The sequence below is a fragment of the Eufriesea mexicana genome, unplaced genomic scaffold (assembly GCF_001483705.2).
Source record: "Eufriesea mexicana isolate 0111107269 unplaced genomic scaffold, ASM148370v2 scaffold10620, whole genome shotgun sequence".
NCBI classification, from domain to species: Eukaryota; Metazoa; Arthropoda; class Insecta; order Hymenoptera; family Apidae; genus Eufriesea; species Eufriesea mexicana.
Window position 1 is genome coordinate 86,104 of NW_016918268.1, and position 20,381 is coordinate 106,484.

At 48.5% G+C, this 20,381-nt stretch overlaps 3 protein-coding genes across 4 annotated transcripts; all 3 read right to left on the reverse strand.

Moving 5' to 3' along the window:
- Positions 1-309: 309 nt before the first annotated feature.
- LOC108553482 (uncharacterized) lies at positions 310-10,407 on the reverse strand. The gene is made up of 20 exons (XM_017908388.1): positions 9,993-10,407; positions 8,460-9,898; positions 8,132-8,330; positions 7,895-8,053; positions 7,162-7,809; positions 6,062-7,080; positions 5,517-5,891; positions 5,308-5,439; positions 4,426-4,659; positions 3,102-3,620; positions 2,845-3,018; positions 2,566-2,770; positions 2,211-2,412; positions 1,880-2,116; positions 1,643-1,781; positions 1,199-1,562; positions 926-1,141; positions 672-812; positions 549-607; positions 310-477 (listed from the first exon to the last, which is right to left on the reverse strand). Exons 1-20 carry the CDS (start codon positions 10,305-10,307, stop codon positions 378-380), a joined length of 6,876 nt encoding a protein of 2,291 aa, XP_017763877.1. The 5' UTR covers positions 10,308-10,407; the 3' UTR covers positions 310-377.
- Positions 10,408-16,059: 5,652 nt separating this feature from the next.
- On the reverse strand, positions 16,060-16,944 carry ND-13B (NADH dehydrogenase (ubiquinone) subunit ND-13B). Its single transcript, XM_017908395.1, has 3 exons — positions 16,835-16,944; positions 16,468-16,626; positions 16,060-16,339 (listed from the first exon to the last, which is right to left on the reverse strand). The coding sequence occupies exons 1-3, from the start codon at positions 16,853-16,855 to the stop codon at positions 16,166-16,168; spliced, it is 354 nt and encodes a 117-aa protein (XP_017763884.1). The 5' UTR covers positions 16,856-16,944; the 3' UTR covers positions 16,060-16,165.
- A 333-nt stretch (positions 16,945-17,277) lies between these two features.
- Positions 17,278-18,958, reverse strand: RpS5a (ribosomal protein S5a). 2 transcript variants are annotated; one of them, XM_017908392.1, is made up of 3 exons: positions 18,906-18,958; positions 17,733-18,102; positions 17,278-17,608 (listed from the first exon to the last, which is right to left on the reverse strand). In XM_017908392.1, exons 2-3 carry the CDS (start codon positions 18,093-18,095, stop codon positions 17,324-17,326), a joined length of 648 nt encoding a protein of 215 aa, XP_017763881.1. In that variant the 5' UTR covers positions 18,096-18,102; positions 18,906-18,958; the 3' UTR covers positions 17,278-17,323. The 2 variants fall into 2 exon arrangements, with proteins under 2 accessions (XP_017763881.1, XP_017763882.1); XM_017908393.1 differs by lacking the exon at positions 18,906-18,958 and adding an exon at positions 18,803-18,891.
- Between the last annotated feature and the right edge of the window lie 1,423 nt (positions 18,959-20,381).

The window sequence follows — 20,381 nt, forward strand, 5'->3', positions numbered from 1 at the left end:
CTGTGCGCGATTCCTCGACTCTACCAGCTGCATCGTCCTCCCATCTATTGGCCGTTTCAGCCATTGCCGGCCATCTTCTCGCCAGGCCAAGCTACTCCCAGTATATTCGAATGCGACCAGGCGAGATAAAACGAGATACGGGCGTAAAAAAATTTCGAATAAATTATCTATCGAATATCGTAAAGATCGAAACGTTTCAATAACTACTGCAAATTTCTATATTTTATTGCTACTTTAATACGAAAATATTTTATTTCCTTTATTTCTCGTACAACGATATAAACATTGTTCGATGTATCGATTTATCGATTTATCGATTCACCTTTATCGTAACAGAGGATCGTTTACCGTATCGTTTGCGTTTAATCGAACACGGCTTATAACGGAAACACGGATTGTCGGACCAACTTCTTCAATTCGTTCGAATCGAGTTGATTGCTGCTCGTCGTTTCGAGCAGATCTGCGATCGCTTTAAATCTGAAAACCGACTGGTTGTTAACGATGTGTATCGTGCGTGCAAATATTACGCGCTACTACGATTATTTTACCTGTCTAGTCGAGGATAGATACTCGGTGGTAAATCGTGTTGTTTCATCTTCTCGAACGTCTGTAAACGATGAAATCGTAACGTTGCAACTTTCCTACAATGTTAAACGTTACTCGAGCATTACCTCTAAACCGCGTTTCACCACGTTTTCCTCCAATTCCGCCATTCTCGCTACGTAATGTGCTAAACTGCGCGTAGTACTGCCGTTGATTAGACGGTAGAGAAAGGCCAACGATTCGTCTTCGTCGATCGTGTATTCGAATGTCTATAGGATAGAAGAGAAAAAGAGAAGCCGGCAAAGTGAAAGGGGAAAAGGGGACGGGATAAAGATGAGGCGATAGTCTTCTTACGGACAAAGGTTGACAGAGATAGTCTTACTTGTGTCTCGATGAGGGGAGTTTCGGGAGGGAGCAGCGTTAATACGCTGTACGCGTGAGTCGCGACAAATACGTGAGGACAATCCGAACCCCTTTCGGCGAATGTGTTCAGCACGGCTGCGATTAGCGACAATCCGCTAACTTCGGACGTTCCTCTGTCCAATTCGTCCGATATCACGAGCGAATCCGGCATGGATGCGCGTAGGGCTACGTTTATCTGAAACGCAAACTCGTTTTCACTCGTATCTCGTAATCGCGATCTCGAATCACCTACCTGACGCAAATTTTGCAGAAACGAGCTCGCGTTCAGTCCGATACTTTCCGTGTTCGACATTTGAGTCAATATCCGGGAAACTGTACCTACCGTGGCGAATTTTGCAGGAACGTAACAACCTACGTGAACCATAAACACTATGAGTCCGATCTGTTTCAGGTAGACGCTTTTGCCGCAAGAATTCGGTCCTGTTACAACTTTGATCAAGCTCTGGCCGTTCCCGGAACGTATATCGTTCGGCACAAACGTGGTCGCGCATTCCATCAACGGGTGCCGTCCTTCGATCACGTCTATGATCTTTGACTCGGTTACGTATGGCCTGGTGTAATTGTAATCACGCGCCACTTTGGAGAACGCCAGAAGACTGCGATGATCATCGATTATCACGCCTGTTAACCACCTTTTCTTTTTTCTCTCGTCAACGTTACCATTACGAATACCTACGTGTCTAGTTCGGCGCAGAGTTGAATCGTACGTAAAATCGTTCCGGTATGCTTCTTTATGTATCGTATTAATTTTTGCACGATATGATTTTGTCGAACGGCTATTTTCAATATAATGTCACCCACGGTTTCGTCTAGCTCTGAAATACCGATCGGATGAAGATAACGTACGAGGAAGAAAACGACAGCGGGACAACGGGACAACGGGACAACGGGACAACGGGACAACGTTACCGACCTCTCGCCGAAGAGCTTTTGTAATAATGCACTTGGTTGATGCTGAATTTGAATTCCAAACCTGGAAAGGTCTCGTCCTCGGGTGGAGTCGGGTTCCATTTGTTTATCGCTAATACGTAGCCGATATTTGGCAAATACAGCATGTTACAACCCGTAACGGAAGGCGGAAGATGTTCTCGCATGTCTTTCTCACCCATTCGCGTCAACAATTCCGGCAAAGTGCGTCGCACGTGATTCACTGTCGATAGAAAAATCGCATTACTCCTCGGATTACTACTCGGAATTAGCAAGACGGGAAAAGGTCGCAACGCGAGAAAGACCTTGGCACGTACGTTCGTCCAACAAAGGGTCGACGTTTGGTTTAATCACGAGCTTCCTTTCGCGTCTGCTCTCGTTAAAATCTACTATGTACTCGATGAAATACTTGATGTATTGAATCTCGGTCGTGACGCTTTCGGCGATTTGTTTGAACAGTAGCATCTTTTCCGCGTATTCTCCGCATATGTCAGCGATGCAAATTACGTGCGAAATGGTCTGGAAGGAAGGAGAAAGAAAGATGGAATCGCAACGAGATGCAACGAACGTACTGTTGGAGTAATAATAGTAATATCGTGGAGTTGCGACAGCGTGATTATTCTTAGCAATGATTCTGGAAGAGACGAAAGGAATAAAAACGAAGAATTCGACCTTGTGCAGTTTGTGCCAATGCGACGGTTTTGCTTGCGGTCCGGAACAACAGGCGAGTACGGTGTTGGTCAAACGGTACACCTGCCTCAAGCAGGTCGATAGATTTTCCTCGACACTTTGATTGTTCGTATCGAGAAAAAATTCGATCGTGTTTAATCGTTGCTCGAGCACAGCGAGGTTTCGCGTTGGATGATGCAACGTTTTCCTGCAGATACAAATGCAAACGAGTAACGAATAAGAATGAAATATTTCGACGATCGATCGTTTTATCATATTTACCATAGAAACTGAACTCCTGGTCTAGAATGGCAGTAACGATTCATTAGCGAGAATAGGCTCACTCCCCTTGTCGTCGTGATCGTTTTGCCAAATTTGAAAAGGCTCGGATGATCCTTGGACGAAACGATGTTTAACGCTTTGTAAGTATCCTCGTCCACCATGACCAAATCTTGGCTACATTGGATAAAGACGCGATCTTAAGATACGCGTACGCGGCGAGTAACGTGGAGTAGGGCAAAAGAGTGATTCGGACTTACAGGTTAAGGTAATTTAGCGATACGAAAGATGGTTTCCCGGACGGATCCAATGCGATGTTGTTCCAATTTTTATCGATGAACAACAGCAGAGAACCCAACGCGTGAATCATCGCGCAGCATTTGAAATTCAGTATACTATTCAAAAATGTCAACCTGTTCACGTTGGTGATGTTCTTTGGCTCGTAGTCGAGTCGAAGACATCTCACTCGATGAGAGCATCGTTCGTAGTTGAGCTCCTTTTTGCAAATTATTTTCAACTCTGCGTTATACACGCTTTCGCGCGAATCGAACGAATTTGTTCCTCCATTCGTTGCCTCTGTCAATATCCTCTTTACGGCGTTGGAAAAAGAAGCTGGTGCCGCAGCGCTTATAAGCACGTAACGCGGTAAGCATTGTTTGTACAGAGCTCTGGCCACGTCGAAACGTTCAACGTCGTCCACCGTGTCTTCTAGGACGAATAATTCGGACGTAACGATATTATAGTAAGCGGCACCGAGACGATTGTTGCACCAAATCATCGTCAAGATTATCTACAGAAAGAAACGCGGACAATTTTAGACGCGGGACTTGGATGGTATAACCGAGAAAATTGATGCAATGAAGAATGTATAACCTCGTCTGTGCTCTCGAAAATGGCTGCGTCGGGTAGCTCGAAATCGGTCGAGCCTTTACCGCTTTTCGCTCGCGATATCGACGCGTGCTTACCGACTAACGCTTCTGTTTCTTCGTCGCTGCTTTCCGACATCAGCGACTCGAATTCGCAGCGTCTATGGGAAAGCAAAATGGAAGAAGAAAAGAGAGGGATAAAAGGTAGATAAAAAAGCATCGAGTATACGTACACTAGGGCACCGGATGGCGCGGTTCTATGAATTTTGGATAGCGTACTCGAGGAAGAAGCCGTTACGGATAGACGGTTCGTTTCGATGTCACTGGGTCGTTCCATTTTATCGGAATAATTCGTGGGTGAAACGTGGACGAATCCGATTAACGTAGAACGGTACGGTTCACTGTCACGGTTCGCTGTGCACGGTGCGCATGCGCGACTAATTGGCAAAGATTCGAATTCAAGCGGGCTATACGGAACGCACGCGAGTACAATGGTAAATGTCGGAATTAAAAACCGCGTTGTAACAAGGTGTCGTTTTATTCAATTATGTTACATATATACACCGTGTTATATACATAATAACAATGCTTAGTATCGATACGTACTATTTTCAAAAACGATTGAGTAAAAAGAAAAGAAAAAAATAGAAAAAAAAAAAAATAGAAAAAAGAAGAAAAACGTAGAAAGGGGAAATGCGAATTTAGTGGAAACGATCATGTTGGAATGGGCGGAGGTGGACGAGGATTAAAAGAAATCGGCCTATACGTTTTCCGTTTCGTGAACGGTTGTACTCCGCTTAGTATAAAATCGTGGATCGGATTCCTCGGATGTTTCGTTGGTTCCACCGGCAGCGGCAAATCTTCTTCCGACGTTGCTGCTTCCTCGCTTCGCGCTGGACTACTGGACCTGCTCAACGTTTGTTCGCTGTTTGTCTTCGTTCCATTTGTCTCGCTGTTCGCTGTTTCTCACGTGTTTACCGAAACGACGGAAAGATTCGAGCGATTCGACGATTCCCGCGTGTTTGCCGGCATAACGCGAAAACGTTCCGTGGTATCGAATCGTCGAGTCGCTGGATTCTACCGTCGCGGATCCATGCACGATTAGCTTAGCTTTAACGAAGCGTTGTTAGATGACTAGAGGCGTTAGGATTATTTCTACGTCATGCCCGGCTTAAAATCTGCACGAAAGAAAAGAAGGTGGAAGAATCGAAACGGTTAGCGATCGTGCGGCTGGAGAACACGAATGAAGCGTAAACAGAGAACGAGCAACGGATAGCGTACACAGAGGACGAAGACGTTCCGCTACGTTTCTCTATGGATCGTAGGATCCATGGATCGTGGATAGTCGGCGTATACCGTACGCTAACGGAATACGCGTATCGAGACGTAGACGCATCGGAAGTCGATCGAGCGAGAACGATTGGAGATGTGGCGATTTAGGGGGAAGAAAATGCGACGCGAAATGGACGAACGACGATCGATTCTCTTCTCTCCACGGCACGAATAGGCTTTTACGCTTTCGACAAGTCGAGTGAACGACGCATTGCTCGATCGAAGAACCGAGGTTCCGGTCGGCCGGCCGGCCAGCCAGCAAACCTACCTAAGTCGTTGAGGTTTGCTCTTGATTCCGTTTTGCCTGGAATGTGGCCTCGTGTTCGGTTGCGAGAGTTCGCTGTCGCTGCTCGCGAACGAGGTTCTGGTTACCACCACCGTGCCGTGGGCGAAATCTTTCCTGCGAAGAGAATAAAATTGCAATCGGTTGGAAGAGAAATGAACGAGGAGAAAAGGGATGGCGAGATACGCGGTTACCTGTAGTTGTCCGACTTTGGAGTGGAGTTGGACGTTGTCGGTTTTCCGGTAGGATGAACGATGTTCGCATCGACGAAAACGGGTGAACTTTTGGGAATATCGCAAACGATCTTCGGATGAACGGTGGTTTGTCTGTAATCTAAATGATTGGAAGTATCCGGTGGCCAGTCGTAGTACTTGGGTCGGTAGCCTTTTCGTTCGACGCGAGACTGTTTGGTGGAATCGGTGTCGCCGGTAGTGGCACGTTTACCAGGTGCGACGGTGGAGGAGTTTGCAGCTGGTAACGAAGTCGGAGAGGATGCGGTGGATGAGGGCGCACCGTCCGGATCAGCCCGGGACAACTGTGAACCATCCCAGTCGGGGGTTGGCAGGCTACTGTAATAACGAACGATCTCGAGATATCGAGTTGTAACGCGCGAGTATACCGAGAACGCTGGATATTCTCGATTGTCGATATAGAATGTGGCCCGGTCGATCTGTTCGGTCGGCCGTCAGATCGTTCAATGGATCGGTGAAAAAGTCGAATCGGTCACAGCCATACTTACTTGAAACTCTCCTCCATTTCCTTGAACAGGCGCAACTGTTGCCTGATATTCGCCTTCTCTTTCGCGCGTTTTCGCTGAAACTCTTCCTCCACTTTACGCATCGCCTCGAGTTCACCTCGCCTTTGACGCTCCTTCGCTTCGACCTCCCTCGATAGTTTCTCGGCTAGTCGCCGTCTCTCTATTTGCCTGACCGTCGACTGAAAGGTGAACCTACGGCTCCTCGAATTGTTCTTCCGTTGCGGTTTCGTCCCTTTGGCATCCGGGCAGGACGGTTGCTCCGATCCAGTCCACGGAGTCGTGGTCGTTCGTTCCTCGTTGAAGGCAGGCGAGAACGTTCTTCTTTGCTTCGGTTCACTCGCGTTTTCGCGCGATTCCGGGCAACCGGAGAATTCCTTGGATTCTTTGGAATCGTTAGCACCGATGCGATTCTTCAAATTTTTACATCGTCGCCTCGACACTGCGTTACCGCCTTTGCCCTTGTCTTCTTCCTGGTGCACGTCCTCGTGCTCCTTTTCCTCTCCTTCTTTCTCCGCAGTGCGACGAATCGCTACAGCGTTCTCGTCTTGGTCCACGTTTTCATCGTCGTCATCGTCGTCGCCGTCGCCGTCGCCGTCGTCGTCGTCGTCGTCGTCGTCGTCATCGTCGACATTCTTGTAAGCGTTTAATCGAAAAGAACCGATTCGTTTTACACCATTGCTTCCACGAATCGGCATCGATGTTCTCGGGTAATCGATGGAGCGGTCGAAATTTTGCACTCGATCTTCCGTATCTTCGTTCGCTTCTGGTAGATACATAACGTGACCGCCCGGTGTAAGGTAGGAGAAAGACGGTGGTTTCATGATGACCGGAAAATCGTTCCCTTTGACTTTTTCGCCGCGTTCGATCGCGTCGTTGGCGCGTGACACTTGCTCCTCGTCCTCGTGCTCCGGCACATCGACATCCACGGCATTATCGACATCGGGGTCGTTGTCCACCTCATCGTCGTCGTCGTCGTCGTCGTCGTCATCGTCCTCGTCGTCCTCGTCGTCCTCGTCGTCGTCGTCGTCGTCGTCGTCGTCGTCGTCGTCGTCGTCGTCGTCGTCGTCATCCTCGAGTTCGACACGCTCGTCACCGTCGTCGCTAGCGAGCTGACGTCGTACGCGACGACCGACGCGACGACGATCGTCTCGAGAAGGGAACGGTCGCCAAACGGAGGGCGAGACACGCGACGTTTCGATACGAACGCGATTGTGCTGCAACGAAGTCGGCGCGCTGGTGGATAACAACCAGTTGTCGTCGAGAACGTCGCGGGTGGACTTTTTCTGATGATCGTGCGTGCCGATACCGAAGGCTCCCGATACCGATCGCTTGAGCTTCTGGAGCGAATTAAACGCGGACGCTTCCCTGGCCTTGGGTTCCGGAGCACAGAGACACAACGTTCTGGCTTCGTCTCTCGGCAACGAAAGGGAGAAGACGTGACCTCGGGGAGAATGATACTTCAACGGGGTGGGTAGAGGTGGCGGCGAGTCAACTCCCGCGTCGCTGCTCGATTCCTCTCCGAGATCTTGCTGCGGTGTCCAAGTAGGCCTCGTCACGGTCGTTTTCATTCGGTTGATCGTACTTACGTCGAGGGAATCTTCGTTCGCGGCACCCGCATCCCCCGATATGCCGGAATCTCCGGACTTGTCGTGCCAGCTTCGAGGTCCCAACGAGAGCGGGAAAGGTGGCGGTGGTCTCGACAAACGTTCTATTCGTTCCTCGAACATCACCTGAAAGATAGAGGAACGCGCGAAGAGACGTTTTCATCGGATCACGAGGAATCGCGGAACGGCGTTTAAGATAGGAATTACGAACCGGCATCTCCTCGCTGGCAGTGCTCATACTAGGGCCCGGCGTTTCCAACGCCGAGAGCAATCTCCAGGCAGCCGACGGCGAGAACCGCGGTATCTCCAGTTGCTTCTTCGGCAGGGTCGGTCGCAGTTTCAACGAGATATTCTCCACGACGCTTCTTTCCTGAAAGAACGTCGGTTGGTTGGTCGGCGGATCGTGCATGAGCGAGAACAGAGAAAGGAATAATCGACGACGACTCACGTTATCGTCCGTGTCGGTGGCGGTGGCGTGAACGACGGAAAGTCTACCGTCGCCACGGTCACGAAACTTGGAATCGACGTCGAGCTCCTTCCCCGTATCCTGGTCCTCCTCGTTGCGAGACTTGGTCACGGTCAAGCACTCGTTCATGCCGAAATAAAACGTCTTCGGAGCGGATTGTTGCTGCGTGGTCGCGGCAAATCTGGCAATCGAGAAGAAAGATGAATCGGATGGCGCGACATCGCGTCGAAGCGAACGGGAATAAACGGGAATAAACGGGAATAAACGGGAATAAACGGGAATAAACGGGAATAAACGGGAATAAACTTACCGCGGCTGGTCGTGTTCTCCGACGGATAGCTCGTTCGGGACCGAGTTGCTCGTCTCTTCGACGTATTCGTTGCCTCGGGATTCCGCGTCGGATTTCTCCGTTACCGCGGTATCGGTCCACTTGCGATCGAGCGGCTGCTTCACGGTAGAGACCTTGGATCGACGCTCGTTCCATCCTCCAGGATTCGAGTTGTCCGCGTTTCCGAGTCGCCGACGCTCGTTCGACTCGACGCCGTCGAGGGGTCGGGCAGCGCGAACCCCGTCTTTCGCCGAACGATCCGGTTTACCGATCCCATCGCGATCAACGGCGTCCTCGCGACTTCCGCCAGCGTCGGCTGGATAGGAATTACCCGCTCGTTCCACGGATCGATCACCCCGACGACCGCCACTCCTCTCGCAATCGTTCACGATCTGATTCCGTCGACGACTCGGACGTCGCGCAAACCCGTTGGTTTCCGCGTCGAATCTGTCGCATCGGCGATCGTGCGTCGCTTCGTCGACCGTTTTTCCGCTCGCGTCCAACTTGTCGCGAACGCTCTTGGCCACTCGGATCAACTCCGCTTGAAACTCCGGACTGCTCATGCTTCTTTGGAGCGTGTTCTTTCCGTGATCGGGTAGCTTCGAACGACGCCGAAGTTGATCGACGTTGGAACATCGAACTCGATCGCGGTCCCGATCGCGGTCCCGATCGCGGTCCCGATCGTGATCCCGATCGTGTCTGTCGACGGCCGGTTGGCTGGCAATCGCGTGGTCGACGCGTTGTTCCGTTTTCCGAGGAGAAGGAACAACGTCGGTCCAACGAGTGGTGGATTCGCGTTGCTCGAGCCGTGGCTGTTCGCGATCATGGTCCGGCAGAGGCGACGACAATTGCCAACTGATCTGAGCCTTTTTCGACTCGGCGCGAGTCTTGAACAGCCGAGATCTCCGCGGAGGCGGCAAAACTCGATAACGATGATGGTGCTGCTGGTGGTCGAATTGAGAATGCGGATAGAGACGAGTGTCGAATTCTCGCGTGGAACGATCATCGCCGACGCCGCTGGGCAACGTTTCGTCGACGAGATTCGAAGCAGCGGATGCCGGTGGCGGAGCCGGGGCTTTGTACTTTTTCCTAGCCTTGTATCCGTTCTCCAGCCGTTCCTTCGACTGTTTGCCGTAACGGAGACAACCGGAAGCTGGGGTACGCGTCTCCTGCCTGTTGCTCGAGTTGCCCGTTGTAGCTCGGTGGTCCGGGACGGAGGAACAAACGAGGTCGGGGGAGTAACGAAGATCGGGCTCGCTACCGAATCTTTTCAGATCGTTGCCGCAATTAGGAATCCCGTCCGACTGAGGCGTGGAGTCGGCGCGATAGCGACAGCAGTGTCTGTCGATCTTTCTCGAACGGGGATGAACGAGGTTGGAGGCGGAACAGCTCCTGTCTCGAAACGTCGGCGGCTCGTTGCGCTGGAAGAGAACGCGGGACGAGACGGTCGGATGAAACGACGGAGGATCGGACCGTGCCGGGCCGTTTCGCGTCTTACTTACGGACAGGCTTTACCTTGGCGAGGTCACGGGACGAGGCGAACGTCGGTGCTCTACGACCGCTGATCGTTCCGCCGTTGTGTATGATGCTTCCGTTGTCGGTGGCGCGTAGCCTCTGATTCGGTGGCTCGGGAAGAACCTTGCGAGCAGCGGTCGGTTGCGACCGATGCCTGGTCAGCTCTCGAGGGAACGATTGGGACCAGCCGCGATTCGTTCCCTCCGCCATCGCCGCCGTCGTCGTCGTCGTCGTCGTCGTCGTCGTCGTCGGCCCGTTCGAGCACACGGACGACGCCTGATGCTGATCCCGCGAACTGCTTCCATTGTTGCCCATCTCGACGATCCTGCCACGACGTCCTCGCTACGGCTACGAGAATCGCCACCGATCCTCCATATCGTTCGCGCCTCCGTCGCACTGCCAACACCGACGTCACGCCTCCTGAAAACAGTTCACCGTTTGACCCCATCCGTTTTCTCTCCATCCTCGTCGCTCTCGGCGTTTCTCAACGCGAGTCGAGAGGGAACAGAGGGAACAGAGTGTACCGAGCGAACCGAAGCGAAGGCCATAACCACGCTCGATTCCAGCGATAACGGTTTTGCCTAACGGGTTCGAATCGGTGCGAGAGACTCGATAAATCGACGAACCACCGGATCGAGCGTGTCCGCGTCACCCGTTTTCTTCCAGATCGACGAGCTCGATGAACGCGCGAACGTGGACAACGACGAGGAGTAAATTCGTAAGCGAACCGCGTTCGTGGGATCGGCTGTGGACGTTGTTGCGTAAAATCGAAGAGAAAGTTGGATCGGAAGGTCGTCGGGGATTTTTTGCCGATCTGGAAAACGTCGAGACTCGGTTCGATAACGATCGCGAAATCGGACGCGACAGCGCGCGTGCACGGACCTCGTACAGCGTACCTCGATGAGAAAAAGAGAGAAAGAGATGAAATCGGATCGAGGTCGCGGTCCACGCGCGAAAAAGAAAGTCTTCCCGGAGAACGCGGACAAGTTCGATCCGGTATATCCGGTGAGAGCGGACGAGCCACGGTAACTGTCAGCTTCTTCTCGCCCGCGTTCTCTCTTCGCTTTCGAAGTCGCGAACGCGTTCCATGACCGAAATTTCGCCAACGAGTACGTAAACGAAGGAATCCGCGGGAGGAATGCGAAAGTCGGGAACGGAAACGTGCACTGGATCGGCCGCGTCTACGTTCTCACGCGGTGATTTCCTAGGCGAAAGAAACAGACGGAGGAGAAGCGACGGATCGTGGATTCGGAATCTGGAATCTTGAATCGATCTCGAGCATCGATGGATCTTTCTCTCCCGTAACGGTTCCAACGCCTCGTGCCACGTATACCGTATGCCGTAATCCACGCTACGATTTCCGTATTTGCTCGTGGCTTCCTGTTCCGTTCGTATCGCGGCCATCATTGGAGGATAGGGGAGAGCCGGGCAGTCGGATCGTCGCGTTGCTCGTTTCTCGCTAGTTACGCGCGATCGTCGGTTTCTTATCGAGAGGTGGCAGCAAAGAGATAGAGGATGCAGAGGACGAAGAGAAGGGAAAGCAAAAGCGTCGAATGTTATTCGAGAACGAAGGCGAGTTCCACGGAAGGAGAGCGAACGAAACGTATAACCGGTTATCGTTTAACTGCTCGGCCGTTGTTAGGTCTCGTCGTTTGCTCGCGCGGTCAACCTATCTAGTACCAAGCCGCGTTCCCGCGCAAATACGCGCGTACACGCGTTACGCGTTACGCGTTCCGCGTTCGACGGATCGGAACGCGCGGATGGACCGCCGTTGTCTCCCTTCACCGTCAATTTCTCTCCATCGATCCTTCCTCTTTCGCGGGCTTCTCGTTCTCGGCGAGAAGGAAAAGAAAGAAAGAAGGAAAGAGAAAAAAAGGAAAAAGGTGGATTTGCGATTATCGCGAGCGTGTCTGGTCGCGACGCGACTATAAACGGAAAAGAGAGGAGGGGAAAGGTTTAGCGTGGTGGCGGAAGTAGGAGAAGGAGAAGAAGGATGAGGCGATAGCGGCGAGGGGCGTATAGGGGTCGGAGGAAGGTAGAAGAGAACGGCAGGATATCGAGAACGAGTACGGATGGGTTTTATTTGCGAGGCATCTAGGTCAGTCACAGTCGCGCAAGTGCACTGTGCCGCACCTATTCCGTTCGCACCTGTGCGCATGCGTGTTGGCTAGCAGCAGCGGCGCAAAAACACCTCGGATCGGCGACCGACCGACCGACCGACCGACCGATCCATCCATCCATCCATCCATCCATCCATCGATAGACCCATCGATAGATCGAACGATCGCGCGAAGGAACGAGGCGAACGAGGCAAAGAGAAAAACAGAGGCGAAAGAACGCTAGAAAAGGCGAAAAGAAAACGGCATCGTCGGGAATTATTTTCTCGGCATCGTTTCCCAGGAATTTTGGTATGCGGAAGGAAAGCTACGTAGCAAGGTTCGCGGAGCGATTGAGCGAAAGGTGGAGAAAAGAGAAGGGTCGGAACGGCACGTATGCGTATACGCGTTATCTATGTGATGGTGGTGATGATGATGATGATGATGATGATGATGATGGTGGTGTGGTGAGGTGGTGGCGGTGGTAATGGTGGTGGTGGCACAGCCAAGAGCGGTGTACCGGCAAAGAGAGAGCTAGTTGCGCGTCAAAGTACAAGGAGGGAGGAAAGGGAATGAGGTGGAAGAAGGGATGAGAGAAAGAGAGAGAGAAAGAGAGGGGAGCATCGATGCGAGAATGGAAGAGATCGCGGAAGTTTTCTGATGCGGAGCGGAGATAGATGCGATCGGTAATCGAAGGAGGCGACGGCGGCGTCGGTCGACGCGATGTTCGACGTTCGCTGAATGTTACGCGCGCGAGAAACGAGAAACGGGAGGTAGGGAACCCTTGGATTATTACCATCTGGAACAGCCGCTTTTTCGCGGCGCTCCTTTACCCCGAACCGCGTTACGCGTTGCTACACGCGCCGAAAAACTTTTCTCGTCACCGTGGTTCGTCGTGGTTCTCGCGCGATCGCCGACCTCGTTCCGCGCGCGATACTCGCGTCTCGCGTCTCGTCGGCGAGAAAATGCCACCGAAAATCCGGGTCAATCGCGCGCCCGTACGCGCGATTCTTTCGCGAGACGAAGCGTCCGTTGCGAAACTTCCTGCGCGCGTTGCGCGGCACTCGCGAGGAATCGCGAATGCGTGTACGCGGAGACGGGAACGCGTTTCGTAATCGCGCTTGTTTCTCTTCGTCCAGGCGATATTGTTCGCCAACGAGTATCGATTTTAAACCGAAACGGAGGAAAAGCAACGACGATCGCGATAACGCGGGTCGCGGGGACGACCATGTCCTCGAGGCTGAAGGGCAAATGGCAAGAGCCAGCGGAGAAGTGAAAGCTGCGTTGTTTGCGTAAACGGGAAACGATGCGTTCAAGCTCTCGGTGATTTTCCTTCGTGTTTCCACTCGATTCGATGCATCACCGTATACGTATAATACGCGTAATACGTGTAGGTAAATGGAAGGTGGATGGCTCCGTCCGCTGGGTCGAGAGACGGTGCGAAAATCGCGTAAAGAGTCCGGTCGCACGGCGAATAGGACGAAAGAGAAGCGTAGCGAAGCGGAGCGAGAGGAAAGGAAAGGAAAGGAAAGGAATGGAAACGGAGCGAAATGAACCGCGATCAACCGCGTTGGAGAAACGACGCGTAAGAAAGGAAAAGAAAGGACGCGAGATCCGATAGACGCGGCTGCGCGAGAAATTAACCGCGTTCTCAAGAAAACAACGGGGAAGGAAAAACGAGCGTCGTCGAGTTACGCCGCGAGATTCGTCGCCCGTGAGATACTCTCTCGTTAATTGGAAACCAGCGAGCGAAAGCTTTGCTAATGGCTAACGAATGAAAATTACGGCTATACGCGTTGTCGTATCGCAACGGCGCAAACAAACTCGAACGCGATATGCGCGCGCAAATGGAACAAACTTCTCTCGAGTTTCCAATTTTCCCACCCGTCGATCGCTTTCGCCCTAATTTTCCTTCGTCCATTTGTTCTCGGATAGATGAACGTTATCGTGACGTTGAACCGGTCGAAACCGCCGACCGCTTCGAAACGGGTAAGAGGTTCGGGTCGCGGAAATCTAGAGTGCCGCTGGTCGCGATCTCTCGAATAGAGAAAAGCGTTTCCAACCTACCGGTGAGTTGGAAAGAAAGGAAAAATCGGGTTTGTCCGAAAGCGTAGCGACGAATTAAGGAGAAAAGCAGGAAAGAGAAAACGCGTGTTTGCAGAAACGGTTGGAGCGCGAACAAAGCTGCGCGGTGGTCGTGGTAGCGGCGCATCGAGCGGGAAGCATCTAACGGGGCAACGTCACGGCGCGTTAACCTTCTTCCGATTTCGTCTATTCTTTTCCTACACCACCGACGAAAATCGATCCTGCTATTCTATTCTAAATCGATCGACTAGCAAATTTCTTCCCTTCGATTCTCTTCGCTACTCGTTCCAGCCACGCCGATGTCTCTCTAACGCTTTCGTCTCACCGCGATCCACCGAATTATGCGCATTGTTGTCGGGAACGGGAACAGGGACACGGTTTTTTCCACGAGTATTCTTCCACCATCTACTCGCCATCTACCGTCCACGCGTTTACCTTTCGAAAATTCCTGCTAATAAAACTCCCGACGCGTTTTATAATAGCCATTTTCCAATTTCTCTCGCGTCCCGATCAAATTTCCGCGTGTTCCAAAGCAGGCCATCGATTCTCGAACGATCGTGGAAGAAATTCGTGGAAAGTTCATTCGCGTAAATTTCCACCAACGATTACGCGTTCAATTCCCTTTTCCCTTCTTTTCTAATCCTCTATCGTTCCGATCGAACCATTTTCTTTTCGTCGCGAGTTGTTACGTTTACGTGTGTATACTTGCCTTGATTAGCGTATGTGTGCGTGTATATGACAATGTAGATTAAACGGTAGGTATTATGCACTGTTACGGGTATCTCGATACGATTATACCCTTGGTCCTAGAGCCCCAACTCTCGTTGTACGTTGTAGCACACGCGCATCCCCCCAGCTGTCGAATCTTTCCAATCTTCGATAAATGTCTGGTTGGAATTCGCGACGAACGCGATCTGCCGTCTGTTCGTATATCTCGGATAACGCGTAAACCCTTTTGCCGCGAGATCAAACGTGGCAATAGGAAACGGTAAAGGATGCAGGAAAATCGAGTAGAGAGACGTGAATGAGAGGTGAATGAGAAAGGCACGGGCACGGGCACGGGAACGGGAACGGGAACGGGAACGGGAAGAGCGAGACCCGGGATAAGAAGGAGAGAAAGCGACAAAGGGATGGAGAGAATCTAAGGAAGCAATGGCAAAAGGCGGGAAGAGGAGGAAAGGAAAAGGAAGAAAGAGGAAAAAAGAAGAAGGAGAAAACAAAGAGCGGAATCGTGGAACCGCACAACGCGTTCAGATGGTAAGACGACTCGAAGGAGAGTGCGATCCGCGCGGTCCTTATCCTCGAACGCGACGCGAAATCGGAACTGAGCGACGGTGGCGGCGGCGACGGCGGCCCTCGAATCCCCACCCCTGTGAAAGCTGGTTAAAACCGTTCTCCTACCATCGCTCGTGTTTCATCTATCTACCAACCTGCCTACTACCTCTTCGTCCTTTTCTCTTAACTACGTAACGCATAGCATTGTCCTTCCCCTTACCTCACTTCTCTTCTCTCCGCCTCGCGACTCTTCTCTTCTCTTCTCTTCTCTTCTCTTCTCTTTCCTTACCGCATTCCTTTCAACTTCTATTCCAGTCTGCGATCTGACGTTTCTTAGTTTCGACTAGATATAGTCGTTCCACGTTTCGCCACCTTTTTCCACCAAACGCTCCAATCCTTGCGTCTTCCGACTTTCGTCTTTTCCCGATCACCATCCCCGATCACCATCCCCGATCACCAACCCCGATTACCACCCGTCATTTTTCTCTTTTCTTTCCTTTACCGATTTCTCCAAATCGGCCAGTTGTCCAACGTAAATCGTAAATCGATTAACCTCGATATTTATTTCTTATCGGGAAGGCTTCTACGAATAAACACACAACTCTCCACGATACGTTCTATAAATATGCAGTTTAATCTACCACTGTTTTACACGATCGAGTGAGAAATATTCGCTTACTCGCTACTATTTATAAATATTCGAGAAAACCATTTAAACTATTTGTAAGGTGGCCATGTCCATTGATCAGGCGGAGCTTTCTCCATCAAATTATCCCACGGCTTTTCTTGGGCCAACAGCTCTATCAACGACAATTCGTTTTGCGCTTGGATCACTAATTCTCCGAGCTGCCCCTGATTTATTTTTTCTTCTATAACGTCCAAGTTTTCATTCTGTAACATGGAATACGTTGTACTCATTGTTCGGAATTACGTCGTTAGTTGGATTCGAAAAGGAGATATCATTCCAATATTCCTCGTTTAATTCGAGAACCTATCGAAAAATTAAATAAAGCATTTACCTCTTTTACGATCTTCTGCCTTTCCTTTACCAAACTCTCTGTGGTTTTCCTGTAAACATAGTCTTCTGGCAAAGCAGTGATGAACCGTAAAATGCTCTCGTATAATAACGTAAGTTCCATACGAGGATTGTGAAGTACAGGCAAGCCTGTTAATCTTATCTACGAATAAAAAAATATCACCGTTCGTACAAAATTAATCGCAAAATATGGGGAAAACGTTCAAAATGTAGAGCAAAAATATATCGTTATGTCGATGGTATGGTTATGTTTTCAATCCGATGACGAAACGTGTTCGACCACGAAACAATTATTATCGAATACGTTATTAAGAATTTTACCGAATTTTACACACGCATACGCGTATCACCTTTTTCAATGGTCCTGACATTCTTTCACTCCGGCGATTTACTTCGAATAAAAACGCAATTACGCGATCAACTTGCGAATCGACTGAACCTCGAAATTATTACCACGTGATTTCTGTAGTGGTAACACTGCATCACTGCACCACCCTTACCTCGAGAAATAAACTGTCAACGGCGGCACTCGTGTTCAAATGTTCGACTAGAAAATCATGCCTTTTCCTTTCTCTCCTTCTCCTTCTAAATAACTTTTTCGCTTCTCATTTCACTTTCGAACGTCATTAGCTTCCTAACAAACGTAATGCCATTAAAATTCAAATCATTCTACTCGATTCGCTTTCTCTATCATCGCATATCTAGTGCATCCAGGAATAACATTTAGAAAAAAGAAAAATAGGCTAAAGAGCGGGTGGGGAGGAATGTGGCACAAATGTATAACGAGAATCGCTTTAAACGTAAATCATTTATTTTTATGTTCTCACGTGTAAACATATTTATCGGTTAGATTTAGCGACACGTTCGAGTTCGTCCTTCTTTTTAATCGCGTAAGAATTAGACGAACCTTTGGCAGCATTGATGAGTTCATCGGCTAAACATTCGGCAATTGTCTTAATATTACGGAATGCAGCTTCCCTAGCACCGGTGCATAACAACCAAATAGCCTGATTTACTCTTCGTAATGGAGAAACGTCTACCGCCTGCCTTCTAACCGTACCAGCACGGCCAATACGCGTAGAATCTTCTCTTGGTCCTGAGTTAATGATAGCTGTCACGAGAACCTTTTTCAGAGAAATGTGTACATGTTAAACGTAAAGTTAAAAGCATACGCCTTTTCCTTCTAATCGTCTCTATTTACTACACTACGTAACTGTCCAAAGAATGTTATAATAAAGTATAAATTACCTGCAAGGGATTGTCACCCGTAAGCAGGTGAATTATTTCAAATGCGTGTTTTACAATCCTTACTGCCATTAACTTTTTCCCATTGTTTCTACCGTGCATCATTAAAGAATTTGTAAGACGTTCGACGATGGGACACTGAGCTTTTCGAAATCGTTTCGCAGCATAACGTCCAGCAGAATGTGGCAGATACTTTGCATTTTTCTCTTTCACAGCGATATAGTCCTGCAACGACATATCATTCACTTGCACGTCGTCACAATTCCAACGACCAAATAATTTGATTTCTGGTAATTCTGCGGAAAGTGCAACTGGTAATGTTGTGGTGGGTACCACTATATCGTCGTACGTTTCCATGTCAGCCATGATTTACCTGTAAGATAAAAATTATTACTATTCATTCTACATTCTGATCATTCGGTAAGGGAAAACATTCGATAACACTAGTTAACAATTAAGTTAAATGAATATCGGTATCTTTAGTTCATATTGCTATTAAACTATTTTTGGAGCGTATGTTTGTTTATGTATAATAAATACAGAGGAAATAACGTAACGTTACAAATTGTCACATGCTGCGGATTACGTTGAGCACTATAAAGAAAATACGTAAAGATTGCCGGATAGATCGATGTAAAAAATATAAAAAATATAAAAAATATAAAAAAATCTAAAACGTTTCAAGGATATTTCTTTTTCTGACAGATTCAAACATCGCAAGCAATATTTATCCGCGTCAGATGCTAATCAACGTAGCACAATGCTAAAACAAAGAAAAAGGAAAACAAAAGAAAAAAAAAAAAAGAAAAAATAGCATAAAATATGCATAAACATAGCTTAGTTAAAAGGCAAAGTTTGACAGAAATTGTAATATTTCTAAACACTTGTTACAATATATACGTTTAACACAATTTCTTTTTAACTTAACATTTTTATCGTTTTTGCAACGTTATTCACAAAACACCACACTTTGTTGATATAAAATGTATACGAATATCGTAAAGACATGTGACCATGTGGCCGCGTGTAAAATCGAAACACTGTTAACTGGTCAATCGTAGAATGTTCCGTACGTTTTTCACCTTCGACTATATTTCGTACGTTCTCAATGTCTTGATATCACTCTTTCTTACAAGCCTGGTCAAATAAATACATCGAACTTTTCGAATTCCTTACCATATAACTTTTGTTCACGTCTTCCCTAGAGTAAGCGTGAACAGGAAAAGGCCATGACACTAGTGGCGCTTCGACCTGTGACTACCGGATTTTGCAAACTCTAGTCAATTCCGAGACACGATATAAGAATCTTCGATTTTTTTGTTATACGTGTCGGTAAAATAACGAAGATTGCTTTTGCGTATAATTAATTTGCATCGTTTGCTCGATCAACGAATTCTCTATCGCATCAAAAAAGCGACAAAAATTTTCGTTCCTACGGTTGTTAATTTGATCACGAAGTGTTTACAGCAGTACTGTAAACGCACAAGCGGAGACGATTGGTTCGTGAGTTGCCATTTTGAGCGTGTATTTATGAGTAATTCTGCTTAAATTACATATTATCGTTGAATTTTCGTGGTATTTCATTCGGTTGTCATAATCCTTTAAAAGTGCGGGTGTGAAACAATTCATTTTAGTGTACGACAAAGTGTTTGGTTTCGTGTTTGGGGTTAGTACCGGTTGCCGAGTAAACCGGTACATGTCGAATAGATAAGTTCGCGTCAACTACGAAAGATGTCACTACTAAAAAATCTGGAACAACTTCCGGTCTTTAGAAGAAAACGGTAAGTGTTATTTGTATTTTTATATTCGTTCCTAATTCACCTGAATGATTCTACGTGTTGATAATAAATAAATTTGATCGCTTCCGAGATTATAGATATATCGTGTAATGGTGTTGCACGACGTATCGATGTTTTTATGAAGTGCAGTTGCCTGAGTAGGTAGTGAAATGTATAATGTACGATATACATGGGAAAACAAACAAGAAATATATCGCGATAAAAGTGAAACGTCGAATACGTAAATTCAAGCATCTTCCGGATTATTTCTTCGATTACGAGAGTATGTAATCTTATGAAAGCGGTTACAGTTTCTCTCTACAGTTTTCAGTCGATACGTGTCTCTTATTTAACCGAGACAAATGTCGGGAATAATTGTTAGTTGTATACATTGGTTAATCTATATACGTAAATGGAAAGTTTGTCGTTAACCGGAAGAAACAGTAGAGAAGTTCCGTCCAGGTCATTGTCAAATTTGTTAGAACACGATTGGCGTAGAAATAAATTTATCGATACGATTTTATATGCGTTTAAAGTTAGCTTTTGTAGCATGCTTAGTTTTGCTAGTTTAGTTTCGCTTTACAGTCTGTGTCGTTAAGAATGATTTTCGTGATTGACGAAAAGCGTTTATTGGATAGAGCCAATCGTTAATATAGGGTTAACACGGTACACGCGAACAATCGTTTAAAGTTTCGAGATCGAGGGACAGGCGAGACTACTAAATCAGAACCATATACAATTTTGTTGGATTTATGTCTGCGTCTAGTTCAGTTGGTTGTTGGTGTTTTCTTTACAATAGAAGCAACGCGTTGAAAAGTAGAAGGGCACCGATAGCCGAATCGTGGGAGGGTTCGAACATGGGGTGTATCCTAGC